General features: G+C 41.4%; 1 protein-coding gene across 2 annotated transcripts; it reads left to right on the top strand.

Moving 5' to 3' along the window:
• The first annotated feature begins 836 nt into the window (after window positions 1-836).
• Window positions 837-22,509, top strand: card11 (caspase recruitment domain family, member 11). 2 transcript variants are annotated; one of them, XM_085784772.1, is made up of 25 exons: window positions 837-1,118; window positions 6,229-6,428; window positions 7,779-7,916; window positions 9,018-9,194; window positions 10,195-10,343; window positions 10,487-10,666; window positions 11,533-11,679; window positions 12,108-12,233; window positions 12,335-12,529; window positions 12,647-12,796; window positions 13,614-13,683; window positions 13,779-13,963; window positions 14,108-14,214; window positions 14,404-14,444; window positions 14,583-14,703; window positions 14,818-15,019; window positions 15,266-15,392; window positions 15,473-15,716; window positions 16,748-16,832; window positions 17,397-17,492; window positions 17,735-17,849; window positions 19,853-20,035; window positions 20,683-20,804; window positions 21,477-21,592; window positions 22,076-22,509. In XM_085784772.1, the coding sequence occupies exons 2-25, from the start codon at window positions 6,239-6,241 to the stop codon at window positions 22,278-22,280; spliced, it is 3,471 nt and encodes a 1,156-aa protein (XP_085640898.1). In that variant the 5' UTR covers window positions 837-1,118; window positions 6,229-6,238; the 3' UTR covers window positions 22,281-22,509. The 2 variants fall into 2 exon arrangements, with proteins under 2 accessions (XP_085640898.1, XP_085640897.1); XM_085784771.1 differs by having other exon boundaries at window positions 12,644-12,796.
• Window positions 22,510-23,759: the final 1,250 nt, after the last annotated feature.

The raw sequence follows: 23,759 nt of genomic DNA, 5'->3' as shown, positions 1-23,759 counted from the left end.
CTGCGGGTTAACACGTCTTATGAAGCACTGATGAAAAAAAAAGTCTACGCTTATGCACTCAACCATTTAAATGTTTTTGCAATTTACAATTATGAATATTTTATCACAAATTCTGATAAAAAAAACTGCACTACATACAAGATATTCAAGCATAGTCTCTGTTTACTCTAGGCTCATCTCCTGACTTCACAGATAACTTCACACATCTTAGGAGATACAGATCTTACAAATTTACCTTGAAGTCCTGCATTCACATTCCTGCACACTGAGTAAAAGTGCAGAGCTATCAGAACCAAAATGTTATTTGAATATCAAAAGTGAAACACACTCATTGCCCTCTTTCAGTATCAATGGTGGAGGATGTATTCAGATCCTGTCTATGTTATATAGTATATATATAGTTTGCACATCAACCAACCCCTTTTGAGAGATGTGGAGGTGAACTGGTAGCTACAGACCGGCAGTGCTTCAGTGTTTCCACATTCACAGAAAAGATTTGCCTGTTGCTTTGATATCTGAGGTTGAATAATGAGTTGATAACAAACAGGATAACAAACCATATCTCTGGAACAAGAAAATGAATAGTCTGGAAAGCACTCCCTACCTACTCAACATCAAATAAGTCCCTACAGCAGTGTATCAACGATGTATCGATATTATAATGGAGTTTGGCCCTGGCTCTGGTCCTGTTTGAAGGCAGCCACAGAGCAGCACAGGGTTTGCGCTCCTCCTCACCTAACTGCAGTGAACTTGTTATTTCCATCTGCGCTCACACCGCCCGCCTCCGCGCTCTCTCTCTCTCTCTTGTAAGTGTGTGTGTGTGTGAGTGTGAGTGTGTGTGTGTGTCTGAGGCAGTGAGTCGGGGCCACAACTCCCATGCGCTCCTCTGCGTCTTTCAAACTTCTCTTTCTCTCGGACACATGGAGACGACCTGAGACTCTGGGATCTAAACTACAACCACCGATTGTCGTGATTTCTATGAAAAGGAAAAGAAAGGGGGGAAAAAAGAAATCAAGAAAACAACAACAACAACAACAACAACAGTCTACCACGCCTTAAGCCAAGAGTGCTTTCCCTCTGACACCGGGGGGACTATCGCTCCTTAACCCACATCTCAGGTAGGCAACTTAACTCCGATCATGTTCCCGTGGTGCAGAACGCGCTAACGTTGTTTGTCCACTGAGAAAATAATAAGGTGAATGGTTGAAAAGTGTTTTATCATCGGGCTGATGGAGCTGCGTTAAGTTTGAGTGGAAAAATCGAGAAGTCACTTAGACAGTTTCACCTCGCAGACTTGTCACCGCAGCCTGTCACAACACTGCTGCTGCGCTTTATCTGTGCTGGTGGCATGATTAAGAAGAGAACCACACACACTTAAAAACACTTCTCAGAGGCTTTAATAACCCAGTGCATGTCCGTCTCTCGTGCACTTGACTCGCTCTGCTGATTAATCTGGAGACGAGAGGAAAACCAGTTTGACTCTGTTTGTGATTGTTGCTATTTATTGTTCAGCCTCTGTGGTTTTTAACCTCGAACTACACGAAGAAAGTTATAGACCTTTGGTTTTTAGTGACTGAACTGAAGCTGCTGAACAATGGCTGTCAACCCCGGGTCATTATGTGGCACTATCAGAAAATGTCTGGGATTCCTGCAGCAGGTGCAGACAAAGAGATCCAGTGAGAGAGAGAGAGAATCAGGGACACACAGGTCATGTACACTGAGGTGTGATTAATGTATTAGGATGCACTGACCCCAACCTCTGAATAGATTTTACTGATTGCTTTAATGTAATGCTCCTTTAAAAAATATGCACACCACTAGTGCATTTAATATAACTACTGAATGCTCCTTTAAAAACGATGCACACTACTAGTGCATTAACATTCACTATTCAGTCACCCTGAGAGGCCAATTCAGAATGACTCATTTTTATCACCATGGGTTATAAGAAGTGACATATATAACGTGGTTTGTTGCAGCTTGCAGCAGATGCACCTGACTGAGCTCTGCTTTTTTGAGAATCATGCAAATCGGCACAGGCAATTGGACAGAGAACACAGACGGAGCCCAGATATCACATTCCTATATATGCTTCAGCTATTCTGCTGGACAATGGAGCCTTTATGATGGTTTTGCACACCTGAACCAATCATATCCGTGCATCAGCCTTCTGCCCGGGCCAATCCCAGTCAGGAAACACTCACAAGCGAGCCGAGCACGCAGGACAGGAGGCCCTCATGTGATGCTTGTCGAGGCCGTCCGTCGAACACGGGCTGAATGAAGTGAATTTGCGTGAGGGAGTGGAGATTCTTAGACACAGAGACGACACATGTTGACTTATGTGCTGGAACACGATAGAAACTGCATGTGCTGCACAATGGAAAGCAAAACACTCACTACCAGTTCAGTCAGTGACTAAGCTGCACTATTAAATGTTGTGTCGACGTGACTATAATCTGGGTGAGTCAGAGTCAGTGGCACACGACTACTGGTAGATTAGATTTCCACTGTGATGGACACCTTGGTCTCCCCTGACTGTACTGTAGTTAGTTGTGTGAGTTTGTGTGCAAAATATAGCTGTGGTTGGCTGAGACTAATGAATCTGGGTCACACATTGTGAGGTAAACACGCACACATTTGGCATTGTGGTGTATGTGCGTGTACATTTCAGAGGAACTGAAGAGGAATTTACTGATATTTGTCCCTTCACGCCGGATCATCTGTGTTTTTCATTCAGCGATAACACCACAGCCAAAATCATATGACCAGAGTAGCCACAAACAAAGTGTGTTACACCTACACACTCTGTCTCTTTGCATTAAATGACTAGATCAAGCTTTAGATCAAAAAAATCCAGATAAATTGCTGCAGATTAAATCAGCATCATGGAAAATAAGTGGAAATGGGTTTGTTTCCACTAAACAGCTTATCATTCATCACTCACAGAAAGTAACAAAGAGCATAAAACAAATCTAATGAATGTTTCCTCTCTAGCTCTAATATCACCACAACTCTGAACCAACAACACACAACTCAACTCATTTCTAATACGTCCCAGTGATTGTAGCAGCAAATGAAATTATGCTCTAAAATTTACAACAACTATAGAATAAGAAATAGAATGTAGATGTATAAATCAGTCACAGTGAAAAAACAATGAATGAAAGAGTATAGATTACTTTAACAACCAACGCAGCATTGTGTGAAGATTAATTCCAGTTTTTCTGGTGTGATAATCATCACTCTTGGTGTAAAACGATCTGATATTGAACTGTAATCCTATCCCTAACCCACACAGAGATGTTGCTTTTATCATGAATACATCGTTTTTCTAATTGATGAAAACACAAGGCGGATCAAGAATGATGAAAACTCCTCCATGTTTCTACTTTATTTGTTCTTTTGGTCGTGGAGAGAAGGTTTTAATACAAAGACATGAAACTGTCATATACACAGGACTTGTACTCCATATTTTTCTGATAGTTTGTTTTCTTATTTACTGACTCAAATCATATAATAATAGACAATGTGCTGCAAAAGTCCACAGTCTTGTCGACATGATGAAATCTTTTTGGAGACAATTCAAGACTTTGCCACTAAAAGCCAACATTTGCATTTTTAAATGCAAATGCAGGATCTATTTTAGATTCAGGGCAGACTGCAGATCACACTCCAGTTATGGCACTAGTTAGTCATGCGCGTACGTGACACATTAAATGAAAATTGTGAACGTAGTGGGCTATAAATGTATTTCCTTTGTTGACAAAATGACATTTCTGCATTCATATTAGGCGCACTGTATGACTTTGCACTGCACGTAGTAAAATAACTGTGTTATCAGCAGCAGGCTGGTAATAAGGATGTCCGGTAGAGGACATATAAAGCTATAGCAAGGCAGCAGTAAAAAGTTGGAGTTGCCAGCAGGTGTGAGATGATATTGGAAAGAAATGCTCAGTGTCCAGCAAGACGGTACGGAGTCACGTTTTGTGCGTCTGTATCTCTGTAGAATGATGAATGAAAAAAAAAAAAAAGGGAAAATGCGAGGTTTAGTTTGAGGACACACACAGACACGCACACGCCGCTCTAAAAAAGACGATCAACTCCCCTGACCACAATACTATAAACAAAAGCAGCTGACTGAGAAGACTAAAAGGAGAGGAGAGGAAGACAGCTTCTACACACATCTGGTTTGAAAAGGAGGAAGCAAGGATGAGTTTTCTCGGTAATGAACTCCAAAATAAGAGAAGAGAGAAGAGGAAACATGAATGTGGTTAGTGAGGAGGTCTGTCTGTGTGTGTGTGTGTGTGTGTGTGCACTGTGTACTTTTGCATGAGTGCACGGGTGTATGTTAGTCTAAGTGCTTGTGGTTTCATCATCTGCTGTGAGTGTGTAGCAGTACATACACACTCTAGATAGAAATAATTGCTTCAAGTGTTGAAAGAGTGTGATATCTCTCTCCGCCTCAGACTGCGTTTGAAAAGTAGCTCATCATTGATTTTGCTCATGGACTGTCTGAGTCTACAAGGAGCCGAACGAGAGACATTCACACTGACCGGCTGACAACCGACGGCCCCATCCGCTCTGTTCAAGTATTTGTCTGTTTGTGTGTTTGTGTGGAGCAAGAAAGCACAAGCTGATATTTTTACATGCATGGTGCAGATGGCAGTTGTATGCAAAAGTGTGAGTGATTGTGTGTGTTTACATCAGTAATGACATCAGATAGCCTCGATTTGCCTAACTGTAGCCTGCGAGTCACAAAGCAGGATTATAGGATAACACCTACTAGCCAGGCAGCATGCAAATGCTAGAGGAGCGTGGACAGCATGTGTGTGTGTGTGTGTGTGTGTGTGTGTGTCTATATGAGAAAGAGACTGAAATGATGGAGAGAGGAAATCAAGTGGGAGTAGGAGGAAGATAAAGAGAGTAGAAATACGTCTCTGGAAAAGTAAAGAGAGGCAGGAGAGGCCAGTGGAAAGATGTCAGTTGGTTGAAGTTTGGTTGTTTCTAAGGGAAACAGATGAAGTGGAGAATGTGTGGGACCCAGATGAGCAAAACCTCACTCTGTCCCTGCTTTGTTTATACTTCATATCATTCCTTTGATCATATCACACAGCATTACACCTTATACACAGGCTGCCAGTCAATAAACATGTTTGGGTTTTTTTATGTGCTTAGTGGTCACACCATCACTGCCTGGCTCATTTTTATGGATTTATCCATATTCAGATCATCCGTGATAACACCTTCTGGTTTTTATTTATATTCTAATTTACTCTAAAGGTGAATACCAGTGTGCTAACAAGCTCACCATGGCAATGTTTACAGGCTGATGTTGAGTAGGTTTAGATCTAGACTGATAAACTGGGCTGATAAACTACATTGGCAGACATACTGGTGTCTATGGCGATTGATAACGAATGAGAAAACCACAGTTTAGAAATGCCAAACATTTGCAACAACAACGTTTGTGGCTAACCAGGCTCTTAGTTTCACCAGAACTGGATCTGGGCTATCCTGTACAAAATCATAGATCTTTTTACCTTGAGGGATTATATCACTTCACCTATAACAGGTTCTTCAGCACCCTCCCATGCTCCACCCGTTCACCCAGTCTGATAAAATGTACTTTATTAACAACAAGCAATCAACCACTGATAACCTCAAACTTTGTGTCAGACGAGTTCAGACTTGATCCTTATCTGACGCACTTTATAAGTCAAGGATGATCTAAGAATTGTATGTGAGGCACAAGTAAACATGTTAAAATTAAAAGCAGCTTATTCAACACTAGACAGGTGGGTTCCTTGTGGGGCTTCTCTCCAGGTTCTCAGTCCAAACACATGCACAGCAGGATAACTGGTGACTGTACATCACCTCTAGGTGTGAATGTGTATGTGTTGTTCCTCTCTGTGTCAGCCCTGTGATAGACTGGCAACCTGTACCCACCCTGGTTTAGTGGTATAGCCTATGGATGGATTTTTGTTGTTGTTTTTTAAAGGGGGCAAAACAGACGTCTGCAATGTTTTGCATCAGGACCCTTTCAGGACTTGATATATCTAAACTTCCGTCTTACTTTGCATACACTATTTGGTGCTTATTTTCACACAAGGTGTCAGTTTGTCCAGTTGACCTAATGAAGTGCGGCTTTGTTATCTGTTTTGAGTAAGGGGATGCTGTCAAACACACACTGCGTAGCCAACGGCCTCTGTTGGTCTTGCATTTCCTCAGGGTGTGAGAGATGGAGAACGGGACGTGTGATGATGTGGATGCGCTGTGGGAGAAGGTGGAGAGCAAACGCTACGACCTGTGCTGCAGCATCTCCCCCTCAAAGCTCACCCCCTACCTCCGCCAGTGCAAAGTCCTGGATGAACAGGACGAGGATGAGATTCTCAACTCCATGCTGCTGGTCTCCAAAGCAAACCGCACAAGTAGGCAGAGTGGGATGTGTGCGTGTGTGTGTGCGTGCGTGTTTGTAATCTTATTGTGTCTTTAGGGGGAAATACCATTATCTTTGATGATTTGATGAATGATCGGGGTGCAGCAAGCCCAGCTTCAGGACATCTATCTCAAGCGAATATGGACCAAAGCTAAACTTATTATTGACTGTCCTGACCACCCACTTTATAAGGAGTTTGACCTCCTTCCATCTGGACGCCGTTTTAGGATGCCCAAGACCAGAACGCGGCGTGCCAGGGTCTCCTTTATCCCTGCTGCTATAGACAGGCTTAATCTCTTGGGCTAGGCTTGGTTATTCTCTCAGGCCTCTGCATTTAAATGCACTTGGGTATTAAAGGGATAGTTCACCCAAAATTCAAATTTCACTCATTATCTACTCACCCTCATGTCAACTAAGAGCTGTGAGAATTTTCAGAGTCCTCCGTTCCTTCTCTGAGTTACGGGGGGGGTCTGCGCAGCAGTATTTGTCCATATAATGGCTGTGAATGGACACCACGTTTCTTCGTCCAAAAAGACACACCAAAAAACATCCAAATACCTCCATAGTGCTCGTCTGTAATGTCCCTCTTGTATTGAAGCCCCGACATGAGAAATTGTTCCGCCGGTCAGTGCAAATCACGTGAGATTTGCACTTACACAGGCAGAGCAGTGAACTGAGACACTGGGAGCTTCCGCTACAAACAAGCTTAAAATATAGACTTATTTAATTTTTTTCGGAACAATTTCTCATGTCGGGGCTTCAATACAAGAGGGACATTACAGACGAGCACTATGGAGGTATTTGGATGTTTTTTGGTGTGTCTTTTTGGACGAAGAAACGTGGTGTCCATTCACAACCATTATATGGACAAATACTGCTGCGCAGACCCCCCCCGTAACTCAGAGAAGGAACGGAGGACTCTGAAAATTCTCACAGCTCTTAGTTGACATGAGGGTGAGTAGATAATGAGTGAAATTTGAATTTTGGGTGAACTATCCCTTTAAGTGTTGTTTATCTTATTTTATTTTTATCTTTATTTCCAATTCTTGCAGCACTATGCACTTTAATGCACTGTGTAGACTTTTGCATTCTCACTTGCGCAGAGCATTATGTATTATGTATGCTATTATTATTATTATTATTATTATCAACAGTAATTTATTATTAGTAGTATGTTTCTATTACTCGTACTGTTTTTTAATGCATGTTGATGTCTTGGATGCTGTCTTTTTTGTCTTGTGTCTGTAATGCTTGCTGCAAATCCAATTTCCCTCGGGACATGAATAAAACTGAACTGAACTGAACTGAACTGATTAAAGGATGTTAATCCCTCCTCCATCAGGCCGCTTGCTCGACATCCTCCACACTAAAGGGGAGCGGGGCTATGTGGCGTTTCTGGAAAGTCTGGAGCTTTACTACCCCCAACTGTACAAGCAGGTCACGGGGAAGGATCCAACACGTCGCTTTTCCACCATCGTAGGTGAGACTGACACCTTAGGATGCAGACACATGCAAGTCATGGATTGACAAACAAACTTTTACAGAGACATGTTACATTACAGCTTGACCACCTGAGCCACTTGCAAACAAACTAAGATACAAACCATCTTCTGAAATACACCAAGAAACACATTTAATTACTTCGTTATATAATTCAATTCAATTATCTTATTGGTAACACTTTATTTGACGCCTATCCCTATAACGCATTAATGAGTTATAATGCAGTTAGGCTATAGCACTGTATAACTATAGTTATAAACACTCATAAATGATCATAATGCTTTATAACAATAATCATCACACACTATAAAGCATTTTATCACTTAGGTATTATAATACGTTATAATTGTTAGTAACTCACTGACAATGCCCACATCCATAATGCATTATAAATATAGTTATAATGTGTTATAACTTTCTTATAAACGTGTATAACTATCATTATAAACACTCATAAATAATCATAAGGCTTCATAACAATAAGCACAACACATTATAGAGCATTATAATACTTGACCTTATAAGCCATTATAAAATGCTCTATAATGTGTTGTGCTTATTGTTATGAAGCCTTATGGTTATTTATGAGTGTTTATAATGATAGTTATACACGTTTATAAGCAAATGATAACACATTATAACTATATTTATAATGCATTATCGATGTGGGCATTGTCATTATAACGTATTATAATACCTGACCTTATAAGTCACGATAAAATGTTTTATAGTGTGTTATGATTAGTGTTATAAAGCATTATGATCATTTATGAGTGTTTATAACTATAGTTATACAGTGCTATAACTGCATTATAATGCGTTATAGAGATAGGCGTCAAATAAAGTGTTACCATATTATTTGTATCAGTTTTTTTTTTTTTTTTAGCACAGTGTCACCTTTATTATCTCAATACAGCTCTTATAGATCTTGTTCAACTGGTTCAGGTTAAAAAATATATCCAATTTAGCCAACAAAGTTAGACCATCTAGAGGAGTCTGGTTCAGTTGGCGGAGTATTTATTATCTCCAGTGACACGTCTTCTTTCTGTGCCTGCTATCTGCTGTGATCTGGCTGCAGTGGAGGAAGGCCAAGAGGGGCTGACGCAGTTCCTGATGAACGAGGTGATGAAGCTACAGCAGCAGACCAAAGCCAAGACCCTGCAGCAAACGGAGCTCAGCAGGCAGAACCGCACGCTGGAGGACGAGCAGAAGAAGCTACGGCTGGCCAATCAGGAGCTCCAGGCCTTCCAACAGAGTAAAAACAAATACACATCCTCGTTCTCAGATCATTTCTGGTCCTGACGTTGTAAGACTCCTCCTCCACCTGTGTTTCCCCCACTGAATTCTGATTTAAAGATACTGTATAAAAACAATAATCATGAATCTAAACCGTGTTCACTGAAAGTGCAACCGCTGCCACACATGCTTGGTTTACCCTTTGCCCCCCAGCTTGGTGCACCACAGAATTTATTAATGATCTTGCCAGTCTCATTGTCGACTGAGCCCCGTATGAAAGTAGGACAGTGGTATTTGTCATCATGTCCTGAGTGAACTCTGCAGTTGCTTCACTTTCACGTTTAAACAAGTGCTAAAAATAACACTTATCTCTTACCATGTTTAGCTGTACGCTGCCTTCAATTAGATATAGTGTAGCTGCCATGTTGTACAACTTTGAACTTTAGACGTCAAATTACAGTATGGTCTGGTTTCTTTTCATTCAGTTTAGCTGCTCTGTTCTATGTTGAAGATAATACATGACAAGGATTCAGCTGATGTGCAGCCACATGCAGTGAAGGGTTGAAACAAAGCAAAAATAAATGAGGTTATTTGAAGGTTTATTATAAAGTGGCTGTGTAGTAGCTTTGAAGAACTTAATTTAAATTTTTCTCCCACTTAAAATTATTGAAATAACGTAGCAGCATCTTTATGAAAAACACTTATCTAAAATTTAACCACTGTAGCATGAGCTTAGATATTTAAAAAGAGAACTACAAAAGGCAAAGTGAAGTTCAAGGTAGGGTCAGGTGTCATGACACTGCATGACAGAGGTGTAATGTGCATGATAAGGGAGGGAATTTTACCCTTATCACTTACCTGTCATATTATATGAAATTTGATATAAAAAAGTAAAAAAGCGAGAATATTTATGTGATACATTGTGCAGTGATTATTACAGGTCAGGACCTACAGTGTGTGTGTGTGTATAACTGGCCAAGACTGAGCTTGAATCAAAGTGACTGTGGTTGTTTCTCCAGGATACAACAAGTTGAAAGAGGAGAGAAACACGTACAGTGATGAGCTGCTGAGGGTCAAAGATGAAAACTACAAACTGGCCATGAGGTACGCCGCGCTGAGCGAGGAGAAGAACATGGCAGTGATGAGGAGCCGAGATCTGCAGTTAGAGGTACCGACAGACACGTGTGCCACTGCACTGCGGCCTGTGCAGAAATAATAGATAAAACAATGACAGTGAGCTCTGACGTAATGTGAGAGGATCAATATGGCAGCGTTTCTCTATCGTATTATTCATTGTCTCTGTATGTGTAGATTGATCAGCTGAAGCACAGGCTGAACAAGTTGGAGGAGGAGTGTAAGATGGAGAGGAGGCAGAGTCTCAAGCTGAAGAATGACATCGAGAACCGGCCAAAGAGAGAGCAGATCTTTGAGCTGGAGCGAGAGAATGAGATGCTCAAGATCAAGCTACAGGAGCTCCAGTCCATCATACAGGTATGAAACACAAACACACACACACATACACAGGCACACACAGGTGGGCTCTTTCTTAAAAAGGAACTATTCAAGATTTTTACCTAAACTATGTTACATCTTTACCTTAATTAAACAGCTTCAGAGTAATTGTGATTGTTAAATAGGCCTTAAATGACTTGTAACTTGTGCCTTCCACCTAGTGTCTCTTGGCTGAAAACCAGCTTTGCAAGATCAGCGGGCAATGGATTGCTTTCTCGCTGGCTTCATTGAAAACAAATGCACATGGCTGGGGGGAGGGTTAGCAGAACAGTGAAAAGGCGACCGGAATTGCATAGTTCCCCTTTAATGAGTAGCCTACTAATATTAAATGTTGATTATGAAACTAGCCGGGACTATTTCACAGCCTTCTCACATCTTCAGTCTGTATTGATAGATTTCATATTTACTCCACTTTGACAAAGCTAATGTCTTAGAGCAGGGTTGTCAAACATGTCAAATTTCTGGTTGGTCATAATATGTTTTGTATAAGGATAGTTATACAAAACATCTTAATAATGCTCACTGAGTACTTATGTGTACTTATTAGGATATTATGGCTTTTATTCTACCAGTCTGGCCCACTTGAGATCAAATTGCACCTTATGTGGCCCCTGAACTAACATGAGTTTGACACCTCTGTCTAAGTGTTGTTTATGTCTAGCCAAGGAGTTAAAGTCCAGCACTCACTCTCCTTTAAGCTCTTTGGTCTGCACCAACTCCTCAGAAAAATATCTGGCCCTTGAAATAAAGATGTGATTAAACGTCCTGAAGTAGTTATTTGCTACGTGGTCGTACTAGGTTCACATCCAACGATGCGTGAGTCGTGTTTTTTCTGTTTCACCCAGCCCGGTCCCCTGCCTGCGTCAGACAAGGCCATCCTTGACATTTTGGAGCATGACAGACAGGAAGCACTAGAAGACAGACAGGATCTGGTCAACCGCCTCTACAACCTACATGAAGAAGTCAGACAGGCAGAGGAACTACGAGACAAGGTAACACACACACACACGCACGCGCACACAAATAAGTAGCCTACATACTCATGAAGGATGTAGCATATGGGGAAGTTAGACGAGTGGTCTCATGACTAAGTGGCTGCTGGTTTAAACTCTCATTCAAATGAATGGTAGTGTGAACCTGTGTGAATGTGAAACAGAGTCAAACTGGAAAGAAGGACAAGTTGACAAAAACACACAAAAGAGACCCATGATCAGATCAGAGAAGTCAAAGCCCATGAGACTCGGTGTAAAACACACCCTGAAACACCCACCTCAGGAGTCTATTTCCTTTCTGTCCTTCTTTGTTTCTCTTCCTCCTTTTTGTCTCTCTTTGCCAAATAACCTCTAAATAACTCCCCTTATGTGATGCATGTTTTTGTGTGTGTGCGTGCATGTGTGTGTGTGTGTGTGTGTGTGTGCAGTATCTGGAGGAGAAGGAGGATCTGGAACTAAAGTGCTCTACACTGCAGAAAGACTGTGAGATGTATCGCAACCGCATGGACACCGTCAGCATTCAGCTAGACGAGGTGGAGAAGGAGAGGGACCAGGTGAAAACACACAAATAACCCATGACATTTTAATGTTTTTCTGTGTGTGATCACTTGTGCATATTCTGGTGTTTCTCACTGACACTCCCCCACGGCTGCAGGCGTTTCGAGCCAGAGACGAGGCCCAGCACCATTTCTCCCAGAGTCTGATTGACAAGGACAAATATCGCAAGCAGATCAGAGAGCTGGAGGAGAAGAGCGACGAACTCCAGATTGAAATTGTACGCAAAGAAGCCAAGCTGGTCACCCTGGAGTCTCGGCTGCGACGGGTGTCCAAGGACATTGTTTTAGACCAGGTTGGCGCAACAGAGCGAACAAGTGTATAAATGTTGACTATAGATAATCACAGGATCTTATCTCATCTCAACTGTGCTTCAAAGAGTTGCTGGTCTTCCCTCTTTTTTCTGTAGCAGACTCTGCAGAGAGACCTGCATCCAACCATCATCTCTCACGGGGAGGAGTTTAAACCTGTTCCCGGCCAATCAGAGTGGTCCAGCGATGAGTCGCCAGAGGCCGTCCCCGATGAGCCTCGCCTCAAACGCAGACCTAATCTTAAAGCAGTGGTCAGTCACTGTACATCACCCGCACTTCATCACTTATTAATATTTAATTTAATTTACTCATTAGAGAGTGAGGGAAAGGTATCACATGATGAATCCAACACCTGCCTGCCATACTGTTCATTCTTTATTATAAATCCCTACAGATGTTTTCCCCAAGAACATTTATTTTAAGATTCTCCAACATTACATTACTCAACATAAATGAGCTCAGTCTAGTATATTTGAAATAGGTGATACAAATATGTATTATATAACAGGAAACTCACTGAAGTTGCTGTTCAAAGAAAATCTGCTGCTGGTAGATGAATTACATCATAGAAACCACTGGGACACTTTTCTGACACTCTCAGAGTGAATCCAGTCAGAATCAGTTTCAGTACGTGTGGGTCTCTCATTTGCAACATTTTTACGTGCAAAACGTTGTGTAATATCCAAAAAAAGGATTAAACCAAATGCACATATTCGTTAAAAGCACCAGCATTATCCATCATGACCAATCTGAAGGTTCAAACCATGGATTAGATTGTGTGTGCTCACCTTTGTCTCTTCAGTCACATTCAATCTATTATAAACCAATATACTGTAAGCCTATGTTGAATTCAAGTACCTTTTAAGTCTCGAGAAATTTGATAGTATGCAAATAAATATAAATAAATACATTTATATAGAGAAGATCCCTGCAGTTCAGTGGCTATTAGCTATTTATACGTCCTTTTGTCAACAGAATGGTTTAAGTAAAATGTTTTTTGTTTTTTTTTACCTACCCTAAGCCTAACCCTAGCCTAAAGACTTATCCTTCTTGTCCTTTATCTTTTAGATCAGGGTTAAGTCTCCGGTCTGCTTCCCCAAAGACAGTCAAGTGAACTCTGAGGTTGCTCCGCCTGCAGGTAACACACCGCCATATATTTTATTCATAAACTCCACCTGAACAGTGGCTCCTTCTTTGTCAAAGTTTATCCACATTTGTCTCCAACTTTTTCAGTCAACGGAGGAGATTTCCTTGACATCCACATGTCACACCCGCGCATCAACGGCAGCTCCCTCCCTTCCTCTCCCAGCTACATCATGTCCCCCACATGTCCTCCCAGCTCCGCTCCTCCTCTGTCCTCGTGCTGCTACTCGCCACTTACTTTCCCCATTTCGGAGGCAGGCGACAGGCCCAACATGGTGAGCCCAGAGTGTTGTCTGTCAGGTCAATGCACCAGGAGATCGGAGCATTGTGTTGCTCTGTGCTGTGTTGAGTAAATATATTTCAACATTTTTTTTTTGAGTTTCTGAGGCGGTAATGTCAACCTCTGCTTCTTGTTCCAGCTGCGTTACCGTAACGACAGCATGCTGTCCATTCTGGCTGAACCACCTGAGACAGGATCCCTGTATCGCAGAGAGAGGGAGAAGGAACATGACTTCCAACCCAGAAGGTAATCACAGCCTTTAATCATGTCAGTTAATCAAAGTTTTGCACATGTGTGATTTTTCATTCTGTCTTTATCGTCATGTCGATGCAGATGGTTACATGCCAGAATATTTACATTATCTTTTATGAATCTGAGCAGGATTGTTTTTATTCCCTGCTACTAATAAATGAACAATTGTTTCATCTGTTTCAGCAACTTGGACTTTGACAGTGACAACATGGAAAATGATTATGGTAAAATCTGCTTTGACACATATCCCAAACTCACACCGATGATGACCTGAGTTTATCTTTTGTTTTCCTGGTTTAAATGGATTTCTTTGTTATTCTGTCTCTGTCCTGTCTATTTCTGTCCGTTGTTTCTTTTCCCAGCGGATGAAGAGCGGGGTCCTCCTTCTGTCCACTCATCCTCCTCGTCCCACCCGTCTGAAGGAATGGACACCTATGACCTGGAGCAGGTCAACAATATCTTCAGGAAGTTCTCTTTGGAGAGGTACAACACAGACACTCATGTGCTCACATGCAACACAATCCTCACAAGTCACACATACACATACATCCCACTGTCCACTCTCACACTATTTCTTGTCTATGTGTGTGTGTGTAGGCCGTTCCGTCCGTCTCTGTCCTCCTTCTCGAGGATCAGCTCGTCCCTCAAGCCAGTGCAGGAGCTGTCGTTGCTAGGCGACAATCTTTTAAAGGACATCACTTTGGTTGGTGGCAATGAGAGCGGGATTTTCATCTCGGCTGTTCAGCCAGGCTCCATCGCTGAGAAGGCCGGGCTGCGAGAAGGTCACCACCTCCTTTTGGTATGTTGGTTACAAAGATGTCCACAAAAACCCATTCAAACCATTTGCTGTACAAAAAGACTTTTATATAATAGACAACTATTAAGAACCCAGAAGGAAGCACAGTCAAAGGAAGTTCACATTTCTTTCCTGCAAAACAGCCATTTTTTCAAAACATGGGACTTATTTGAAAATGTGTCAAAATTAAATACAACAAACCAAGAACATGAATGTTTTAACCATCTCTGTTGTGCTGTGACTGATCAGCTTGAGGGCTGCGTACGTGGGGAGAGCCAGAGTGTTTCATTGGATACGAGCACTCAGGAAGAAGCACACTGGACGTTGCAGCACTGCTCCGGATCGGTCCGACTGCACTACCGAGCCAACTATGATGGTATGTGCCGTTTTCACTGGACTTTGATCTGTTTGTGTGACATTCAGACTTTGTGTGTTTAAATGCGCGTTCCTTTTCAGCTTACCGTCGTCTTCAGAGGGATCTAGCAGATGGCACGTTGGCTTCTGGCGACTCCTTCTTCATACGCGTCAACCTCAACATCTCTGGCCAATCGGACAACTGCTCCTTGAGCGTGCGGTGTGATGAAGTGGTGCACGTCCAGGACACCAGACACAAGGGCCACTGTGAGTGGCTGTGCAGCCGTGTGGACCCCTACACCGGCCATGACCATGGCGAGCGGGGCACCATACCCAGCTACTCACGGTACAGAGCTGTTCTATGACAAATACAAGCACTTTAAGACCGAGAGTTTGATGAAACCTCTTGTTTGGACGTGTTTTGCTATTTCTACGTAGACATCGTTAGCATTATCAGCTTTTTATTTACGATCGTTCAGCCCAACTTCAAATATGCTCCCAATGAGATACAGTAAATTAAATTTAAAAGCTACAACATGAGTAATGATTAAAGTGATTAAAGTGACAAAACCATACTTAATTAAAAGCCAGACTGAAGAGGGATATTTTGAGTTTATATGTAAAGATGCTTCCAGCATTCAGGGCCTTTGTGTAGGGGAGAAAGGTGATGATAATTCTAGGGGCCCAGCGCCCAGTAGGGCCCACAAAAAACCCCAGTGGTCTAATCTTTGTATGACTGAATTATTCTGCATAAGACCCTGACTAATACGCTGCATTAGCATCAAAACAAAGTAGGCTAAATAAAAAATGATAATACATACGTAGTCTAAGAAAAAAAAGTGGAAAAGTCAGGGGGTAGGGGCCCACTTTAGTATTCTTTCAGGGGGCCCAGAATTCCTAGCAACGGCCCTGCCAGCATTACAGTGGTCAATTCTGCTGGATGTGAAAGCATGCATATTTTTAATCTCCAGTGATGGCCAGCACATTAGTGGCCAAAGCTCTTGTGAAGCAACAACTGCTCCACATGACCCTGGCGAGAAGCCATGCAGCAGAGAAAACTTAAATGGCCTCTTTAAAGCACACGGCACGCTGTGGAAATACTGGAAATGACTAATATGCATCTGTTCTGCGTCAGTGCTTCATGATCCTGAACAAGATGCAAAGATGATGTTGAGCAGCTGAGCAACTATGCAAAGTTCACCAGTCCAAGGGGTCTCCATCTGCTTTCAGGATGTAAAGTGACCGTAATCATACTGACAGAAAGCAGATTTATATGACCATACACTTTGCTCTTGCTTTTTTAAATTGTGTTAAAATGATGTGCTTGACAGAATGATGACAATGTGTGCATGTATGTGTGTGTGTGTGTGAGTGTAGGGCCCAGCAGCTGCTCCTGGTGAAGATTCAGAAGTTAGTGTGTCGAGGGGGGAAAGAAGAAAACGAAAGCCACCGCAACAGTAGAGTAAGAAATTGCTTTGAACAACTGTCTCTCACTCATACACATATTATTTATGAACATATTTGTGGTGCCGATGTACCAACATGTTCCTATTTAATTAGACAAAAATGTTAAAGCAACTCCTCTGGGGCGTGATGTGGTAAGTTCAGTAGTTGGCAACTGTTTAAAGGCTGTGAGATGAGCGAGTGAACATATTTTTGTGGCTGCGTTAACAAGACCTTATTATCAGGACATCTGGGTGGAAGGGTTTAGACTGGGGGGAGAAGGTGTGAACCTCAGGCTCTCTTTCACATCTCTTGAATGTGGTGCATTGCACTGCGTGACTGTTTGCAGAAATAGCATACCCGCCTAAAGAGACCACTGTAAAGCAAAGACGGAATGATTTTGGACACAGACAAGGACTGTGGTACATGTAATGCATGCTGTAAGCAAGTGATTTACTGCATGATTAATGTCTCTGCAGTTCTCACCACACAGCTGTTTTTTTTTCTTTGTTGATGACACTTTATTGTTTATCTGCTTGCCTGAGTCTCTGAATAACAAAGTTGTTTCTCTGTACCTGCGCAGATCAGTTTACAGCCAGAGGAAGCCAGCCCATTGCCAGATCCCAAAGCCAGCCCACGCTTGTCTAGAGCTGGCATCTTCCTCACTCAGATCATACAGGTGCTGAACCAAACAAACAAACAAAACCTCCTAGTTGTTTCTCTGTGTGTTCATGGAAATGGTGAACCTCTGCTACAGCCTGCAGGCTCAGACGTCCTGAAACATGAATATAACCTCATTAGTGTGGAAAACCTTGGCCTTTTAACAACACTGAGGATTGCATAAGTTATTTGTTTTTGAATGTTTGGTATTAACAACACTGCATTATGTAAGGACCTTCTCTTGTCTGTTTTGATACGTAGTTTGTCAGCAGGGTGGATATCAAGTACAAGCGAATGAACAGCAATGAGCGTGTGAGAATCATCAACAGCAGCGCAACACTATCCCGACAAGGCTTGGAGACACTCAGACCAGAAGGTGGGTGCAGGGTGACAAAACTCAGGTGCAACCACAAAAAAACAACTAGAAAAGGTGACATTTTCTCCAGAAAATAGCCTACAAGATTTCCAGCTAAAACATTTGTAATGGTTCAAATGTGTAAAATGTGTAAAATCATGCATTTTGTCAATGGTGGGAATCAACATCCAAATACTGAAGTTAGATTTAACAGAGCTGCTGAAATAACTCAGGCTATCAGTTTAAGTGTGCGCGCTGAGTGAAGTTGAAATATCAGTTAAAACAGTTGAGATTTCTCAGTAAAAGTGAAAGCTCTGCAAGCGGTCTAAGTATTAGATGTGAAAGCGGCTGAACTGTCAATTGAAGAATAAGCAGATCAAGAACAATTTCTAAGCAGATCATCTTTCTGCAGACGACAACAAAAAGCAATCTAGAAACACCAAAAACACGTCATCATGGTCTATAACTCTTGTTCTGATAGCAGCTACGGTTTTATCACACTAAACCTAAATGTGAGAACATCTTTGCTTTTTGCCTGCCTCTGTCTGGGCTCTTATCAATGTGGTAATGTGGTCAAGTTACTGTGGCAACCTCTGAGCTTCAGGCCAGTGCCGCAGCTGAGACCAGTTTTATTGATAAGTGAACTCCTCTGATAATTCTGCAGCTTGTCAACCATCATCACTGATATGTTTCTGTAAAACACAACCAGACACATACACGCTTGCACGCACACAGATACATACGGGTATCTTTCTGTGATAACAGTTTGGATATTTAAGTTATAAACCTGAGTTTGAACTGAATCTCACTCAGTAAAAACTAAGCAGGTAAATTCACCATGGCAACCTGTGAGAGCTGGCTGACACAGAGGTGTTTTAGACAGACATAGCGTAACGTCAGCTATTATTATTAAAAAACTTTGTAACTTTGTTTTGTAAAGTGCCATATAATTAAAATTATTATTATTTATTGTCATTGTTACACTGGAAAGTCCCACCAGCAAAAGGCCGACGTGTACAGGATACGTGTACTACATGAAGGGTGGTGCCAGTGAAGGAAATTGTTGCTGATTATCATTTTATAATTATAAGTTTAACACTGAAACATGCCTGATGACTGGCAGCCATCAGCTGACACAATCGGATGACGTCAGTGAAGATATGTAACTGTGAGTGTAGGTTTGTAGCGTATGTGAAACTTGGAACAGATCTGCTCAGTGTAGCGGAGCAGGTCTGTTCACTTAGTCATAGGTCACATACCAGACACACCAACATCTGGTACAATATAGATGTCCTCACTCACCTGACCAGCTCTCTTTATGTAGCCACATGTCTGTAAGGAGATATACTATCATCCATCCAGTGGATATATGTAGATATTTATGCCAAATACCCACAGTAAAATATGTTAATATATTTCATTAACAATCAATTAACCAACCCTACCATTTTAGTAGCAATTCTGCCTCTTGATGTGGAAATAAACATGTGTCTTGCATCTCTGACACGTTAAAATCTGAAATCAAGCAGTAAACTCACTCTCCATGCATCCCAGGGACACACCTCATTTTTAAATGTCATCCTCCAGAAAAAAACACTTGACATTATCGGTTCTACTCTGGGTACCAGACACAGTCAGGTGAACAGATTTTGTATTTGTTATTTCACCGTAACCAACTCTGTTTCTGATTGATACGTTGATCTGTGTTGTGTTGCCGCTGTTTCCTACTGCACCTTTCTGACCCAGCGTGTTGGAGGGGCAGCACTCTCATACACCCAGCAGCACAATGTCACACACACACACAGGTTGACAGCTCCTTCAGTGTCCTAATTAGTGACTCCATGGGTTCGATTACCATGTTGAGCATTCACAAGTGTGACAATTTATTTTAGTTAAATCTTAGAATTTTTCTATTGGGGGATTTAAATTGATGACCTGGTTAATAATTCACCTCTTGGACCTCATCTTTCTGTCAGTGTGTTACAATGTATTCTTCTTTTTGTATGTGTGATTGCTGTAAACAGAAGCTGCTGACCCGGACAATGAGCTGAGCAGGGGTTTGAACCTGATTCCCTACAGTCCAGTCACCCCCCAGAGGACCCAGAGGAGAAGACCAGTCCTATTCACACCTGCTGTTCTGGCCAAAACCATTATCCAGAAAATACTGAACATGGGGGGCGCCATGGACTTTAATATCTGCAAACCAGGTCAGTGTGGAAAGAACTGTTCCACCACAAAAGATCACAACTCATTCTGGATTATTTCCACCTTGTTGGCGTATCCCTGGTGTGTTCATCTATTGTGAATCAAAGGTAGACAAAATTGTATAGTTGTCTCAGGGGACGAAAGGAGAGAGGAAGGAGCTGTTTTTGAGATTCAGGTCAGGTATTATAATATGTTAAATATAAAGAGTGAGAGCGGGGGAAAGGATAGGGGATAGTCAAGCTGATAATTATTTAATTAATTAAATAACTAGGATGATGCTGATGATGACAGTGTTACTAAGCAGTTTAGATTTTCATTTGGTGATCATAGCAATAAGTGCCAGATGCACAGTCAAGCCCGGAGCGAGTCAACTCCCCAGTCTCATGACGAACCGAAATGGTCCCAGGACGGGGGGGGGGCAGGGCAGGCAGGGGTCAGATTAGAGTCGAACATCTGGCGAGCCAAGACACTGTGTGGTGACTTGATTATGTGGAGAGTCCCCAGAGAAATAACCTCCGAGGTTTCTGTTCCTCTTATGCTGGTCATTAACATACGAACATGATTTTTTTTCTGTCTTTCATTTCCAAAAATTTCTCAGATACTTTCATAATTTACTTCTTTTTTTCCATCATTCTCCTGCGCCGTGTAGACACCTTGTCCAAAGAGGAGTTTCATCTCAAACAGAACGTGGAGCCCTTCATTCACTACAAAGAGAAACACGCCACATTTGAATGCATCACCCGAGAAAACATAGAGGCTGTAGCTGGCAAGGTATGCGGATTAAAAATATATGTGTGTGCAGATGCATTCCTATGTGCTCTCAGTGTCCCTGACAGTAATAAACTTGTGCACTCAAAAGAATAGTTAGAAATATCGCTTTTATGTCTCTAAGAAATGTGTACCCGGGGCTAGCAGCTTGGCATAAGGACTGAAAATCACAGACATTGGGACCATTTGCAGCACGAGTAGATGGAATTTATTTTACTCAATGATTTGATATAGTTCTGAATGACTTAGGGAGCACAGCTTTGAAACTACACACTAGCCACTAGCTGACATGCACCAAAGTCTGGGCTTTGTCCAATTTTGGATTCACCAGGAGTTTTTGGAGTCTGGTACTAGCGAGTAGCTCACATTGAGATTCAAAACTTTTTCAGAAACCTGTGGGTCACACCACGGAGGCTACATCCATCATTTACAGTCTGCTTTATTCTAAACAAACCAAATTGGATATTGGCTTTAGCTTTACTAGCATCTAACTCAGCAACAATTTACTTTTTATTGCTCGTAACCAGCCATTCATTTAAATATTCATTTTCCAATTCATAAAGTTTACCCTTCCTGTTTCCATTTTAAATCTCATAATCAGACAAAAGCCTTCTGAGAAAATAAATGCTTTTTTTGGTGACGTTCACGTGTGCATGTTTTTCCACCCGTCACCAGGGCAAACACTGCCTGCTGGAGGCTGAGCTGAGCTGCGTCAAAGATCTGCTACGGAGAGAAATCTACCCCATCATCATCTATGTAAAGATCTGTGAGAAAAATGTCAAGAAGTTACGGTAAGTCAAAGTAAACCTCACTCACTCTCACATGTATACCCAGCCCCACTTACCCACAACTGCAAACCCCACCTCTTTTTCCAAATGCATATGCGTCAAACTTTTCATGAGACTTCAGCTCCAGACGGGATGAGACCGAGTCCACTGTATGACTTTGTTTAAGAGCATTTACTATATATTTGAGTTTTTCACACTTTATCTGACCTTAAACCAGTGGCAAAGGTGAGAATACAACACGTCTTGGTTGTATTTCAGTGTGATCTGATGATGATAATGCAAGTGGGGAGGTTTTTTCTGGTGGATTGAGTCTTTAAATAGAAGAGAAGCTGTATGTAAATCTGTGTTATCTTTCTGAGTATTACAAGAAAAGCACATAGACCACTGTTGCAGATGTCAACAGGATCTCATCAGAAATACTGGGCTCCAAACATTACCGCACTCACCACCACAGTGCTGCTTCCTTCCTGTTTCCTGTCCACACAGGAAGTTGTCTTTGCGTGTGGAGGCGGAGGAAGAGATTGTGAGGTTGTGTCGGGCAAAAGAGAAGGAACTGGAGGGCATTCCCTGCCTCTACGCCAGCCTGGAGCCCGAGTCCTGGGCGGGGACCGAGGACCTCATCAGGGTCATCAAAGACAGAATACTAGAGGAGCAGAAGAAGACGGTCTGGGTGGAGCAGGACCTCCTGTAGACAAACCCACACACTGGCCTGTACGAGAAAATGAAATGTGTAACGGAGCACAGTAAAATACACACAAAAAAATCTTGTAGGCTCCATTATGCTTTTAGGCATAATCCATATATTTATGCTCAGACCTAATAACGGACACTCAAACGCTCTAGGCTTAAAATAAATGCATTATATATTTTGTAAATGTGTGCCTTTCCTTTCGACAAATAAACAGACTGAAAACAAAAAATGTTCTTTAATTTCCTATTAGCCTATTACCCAGCTTTCACTTTAAGTCCTTAATGTAGGCTACACTGACCTCTAGTGGCTATGCTGAGGATTTCAAATAAAAACTTCACTCAAATGAAAACATACGGTAATATATTAATAAATTTACATGATTTATTCAAAAAAGGGTTTTTTTTTCTTTTGAATTTTGTTATGTGATTCTCGTGAAATGTTACTGAAACAGAGAAAGAAACATAAAACCATTACTAATAAACTAGTCTTTATTTGAAAATTCAAGAGAACTCAATCCATGGGGATGTGCAAATTTGTAATGAGTTATCTCATTTGTAATGAGTTATTTAAAACACTGAGTGCTCTGTATCTGAATACAACAGTGTGTGTACATGTTGCAAGCAGTTTAAGTCAAAGCATGAGTTTCTCCTCTTCTTCTACTTATCATTTTGTGTGTTACTAAACCTTTATGAAATCAGAAAGCATCAAAAGCATAGGCTGCACACACCAACTTAAATGTCTGGTGTTAGGCCCATCAGTCAACTTCAAGTATCAACTGGGGATTTGAAGTTCATCTCTGATATTTTGCACGACTGGTATGATCTAATATTCTTAATGCAAACATTTTGGATTTGTTATTATTAGATTTAAACAGGCTATTAACAAAGTATTAGTGTGACATAATTGTCATAATTGACCATTACTTACTTAGCAAAATGAGATTGTTGAATAAAACCCTTTCAACTCCAGATCATGGGTCCATGCTTTGGGCTTACTCACCAACTTTATCTCTAACTCAGTAAACCAGTGGCTGTGGTCACTATTTACAGCTTATGAGTGTTTGAATTTAAAAAAAAAAAAAAAAAAAGATGAGCAGAAGGTTCATTAAAAAAATGTGCAGGACAGAAGGGGATTTAGAGTGACCTCTTTCATAAGGGTGTTGGGTAATCTCCTCATCTGTGAGATGAGACAGGCCCACACCAATATCCACCAGTCCCAAATACTAAGAACCCCAGGACAACCTATGTAGGTTTATATTTGCTACTTGTCCAAAACATTTAACATATTGTATTTAATAAATTGCAGTAAACACCATTAAAAGTACAAAAATATATATATTTTAAATGTGATTATATACTACGTATATAAATATTATAAGCCGGTGCCCACGTTTTCATCGTCCTTTTGAGTGCCTAGAAATTATTTTACAATTAATCTCTTGAGCTCTTGAGATTTTTTATGTAGGGTAATATATATATA

This window comes from Trachurus japonicus, chromosome 8 (assembly GCF_045865225.1).
Source record: "Trachurus japonicus isolate A0001 chromosome 8, Traja_1.0".
In the NCBI taxonomy this organism is placed as follows: Eukaryota; Metazoa; Chordata; class Actinopteri; order Carangiformes; family Carangidae; genus Trachurus; species Trachurus japonicus.
Note: the sequence above shows the minus strand (reverse complement) of the source record. Positions and strands in the feature narration are given on the sequence as shown.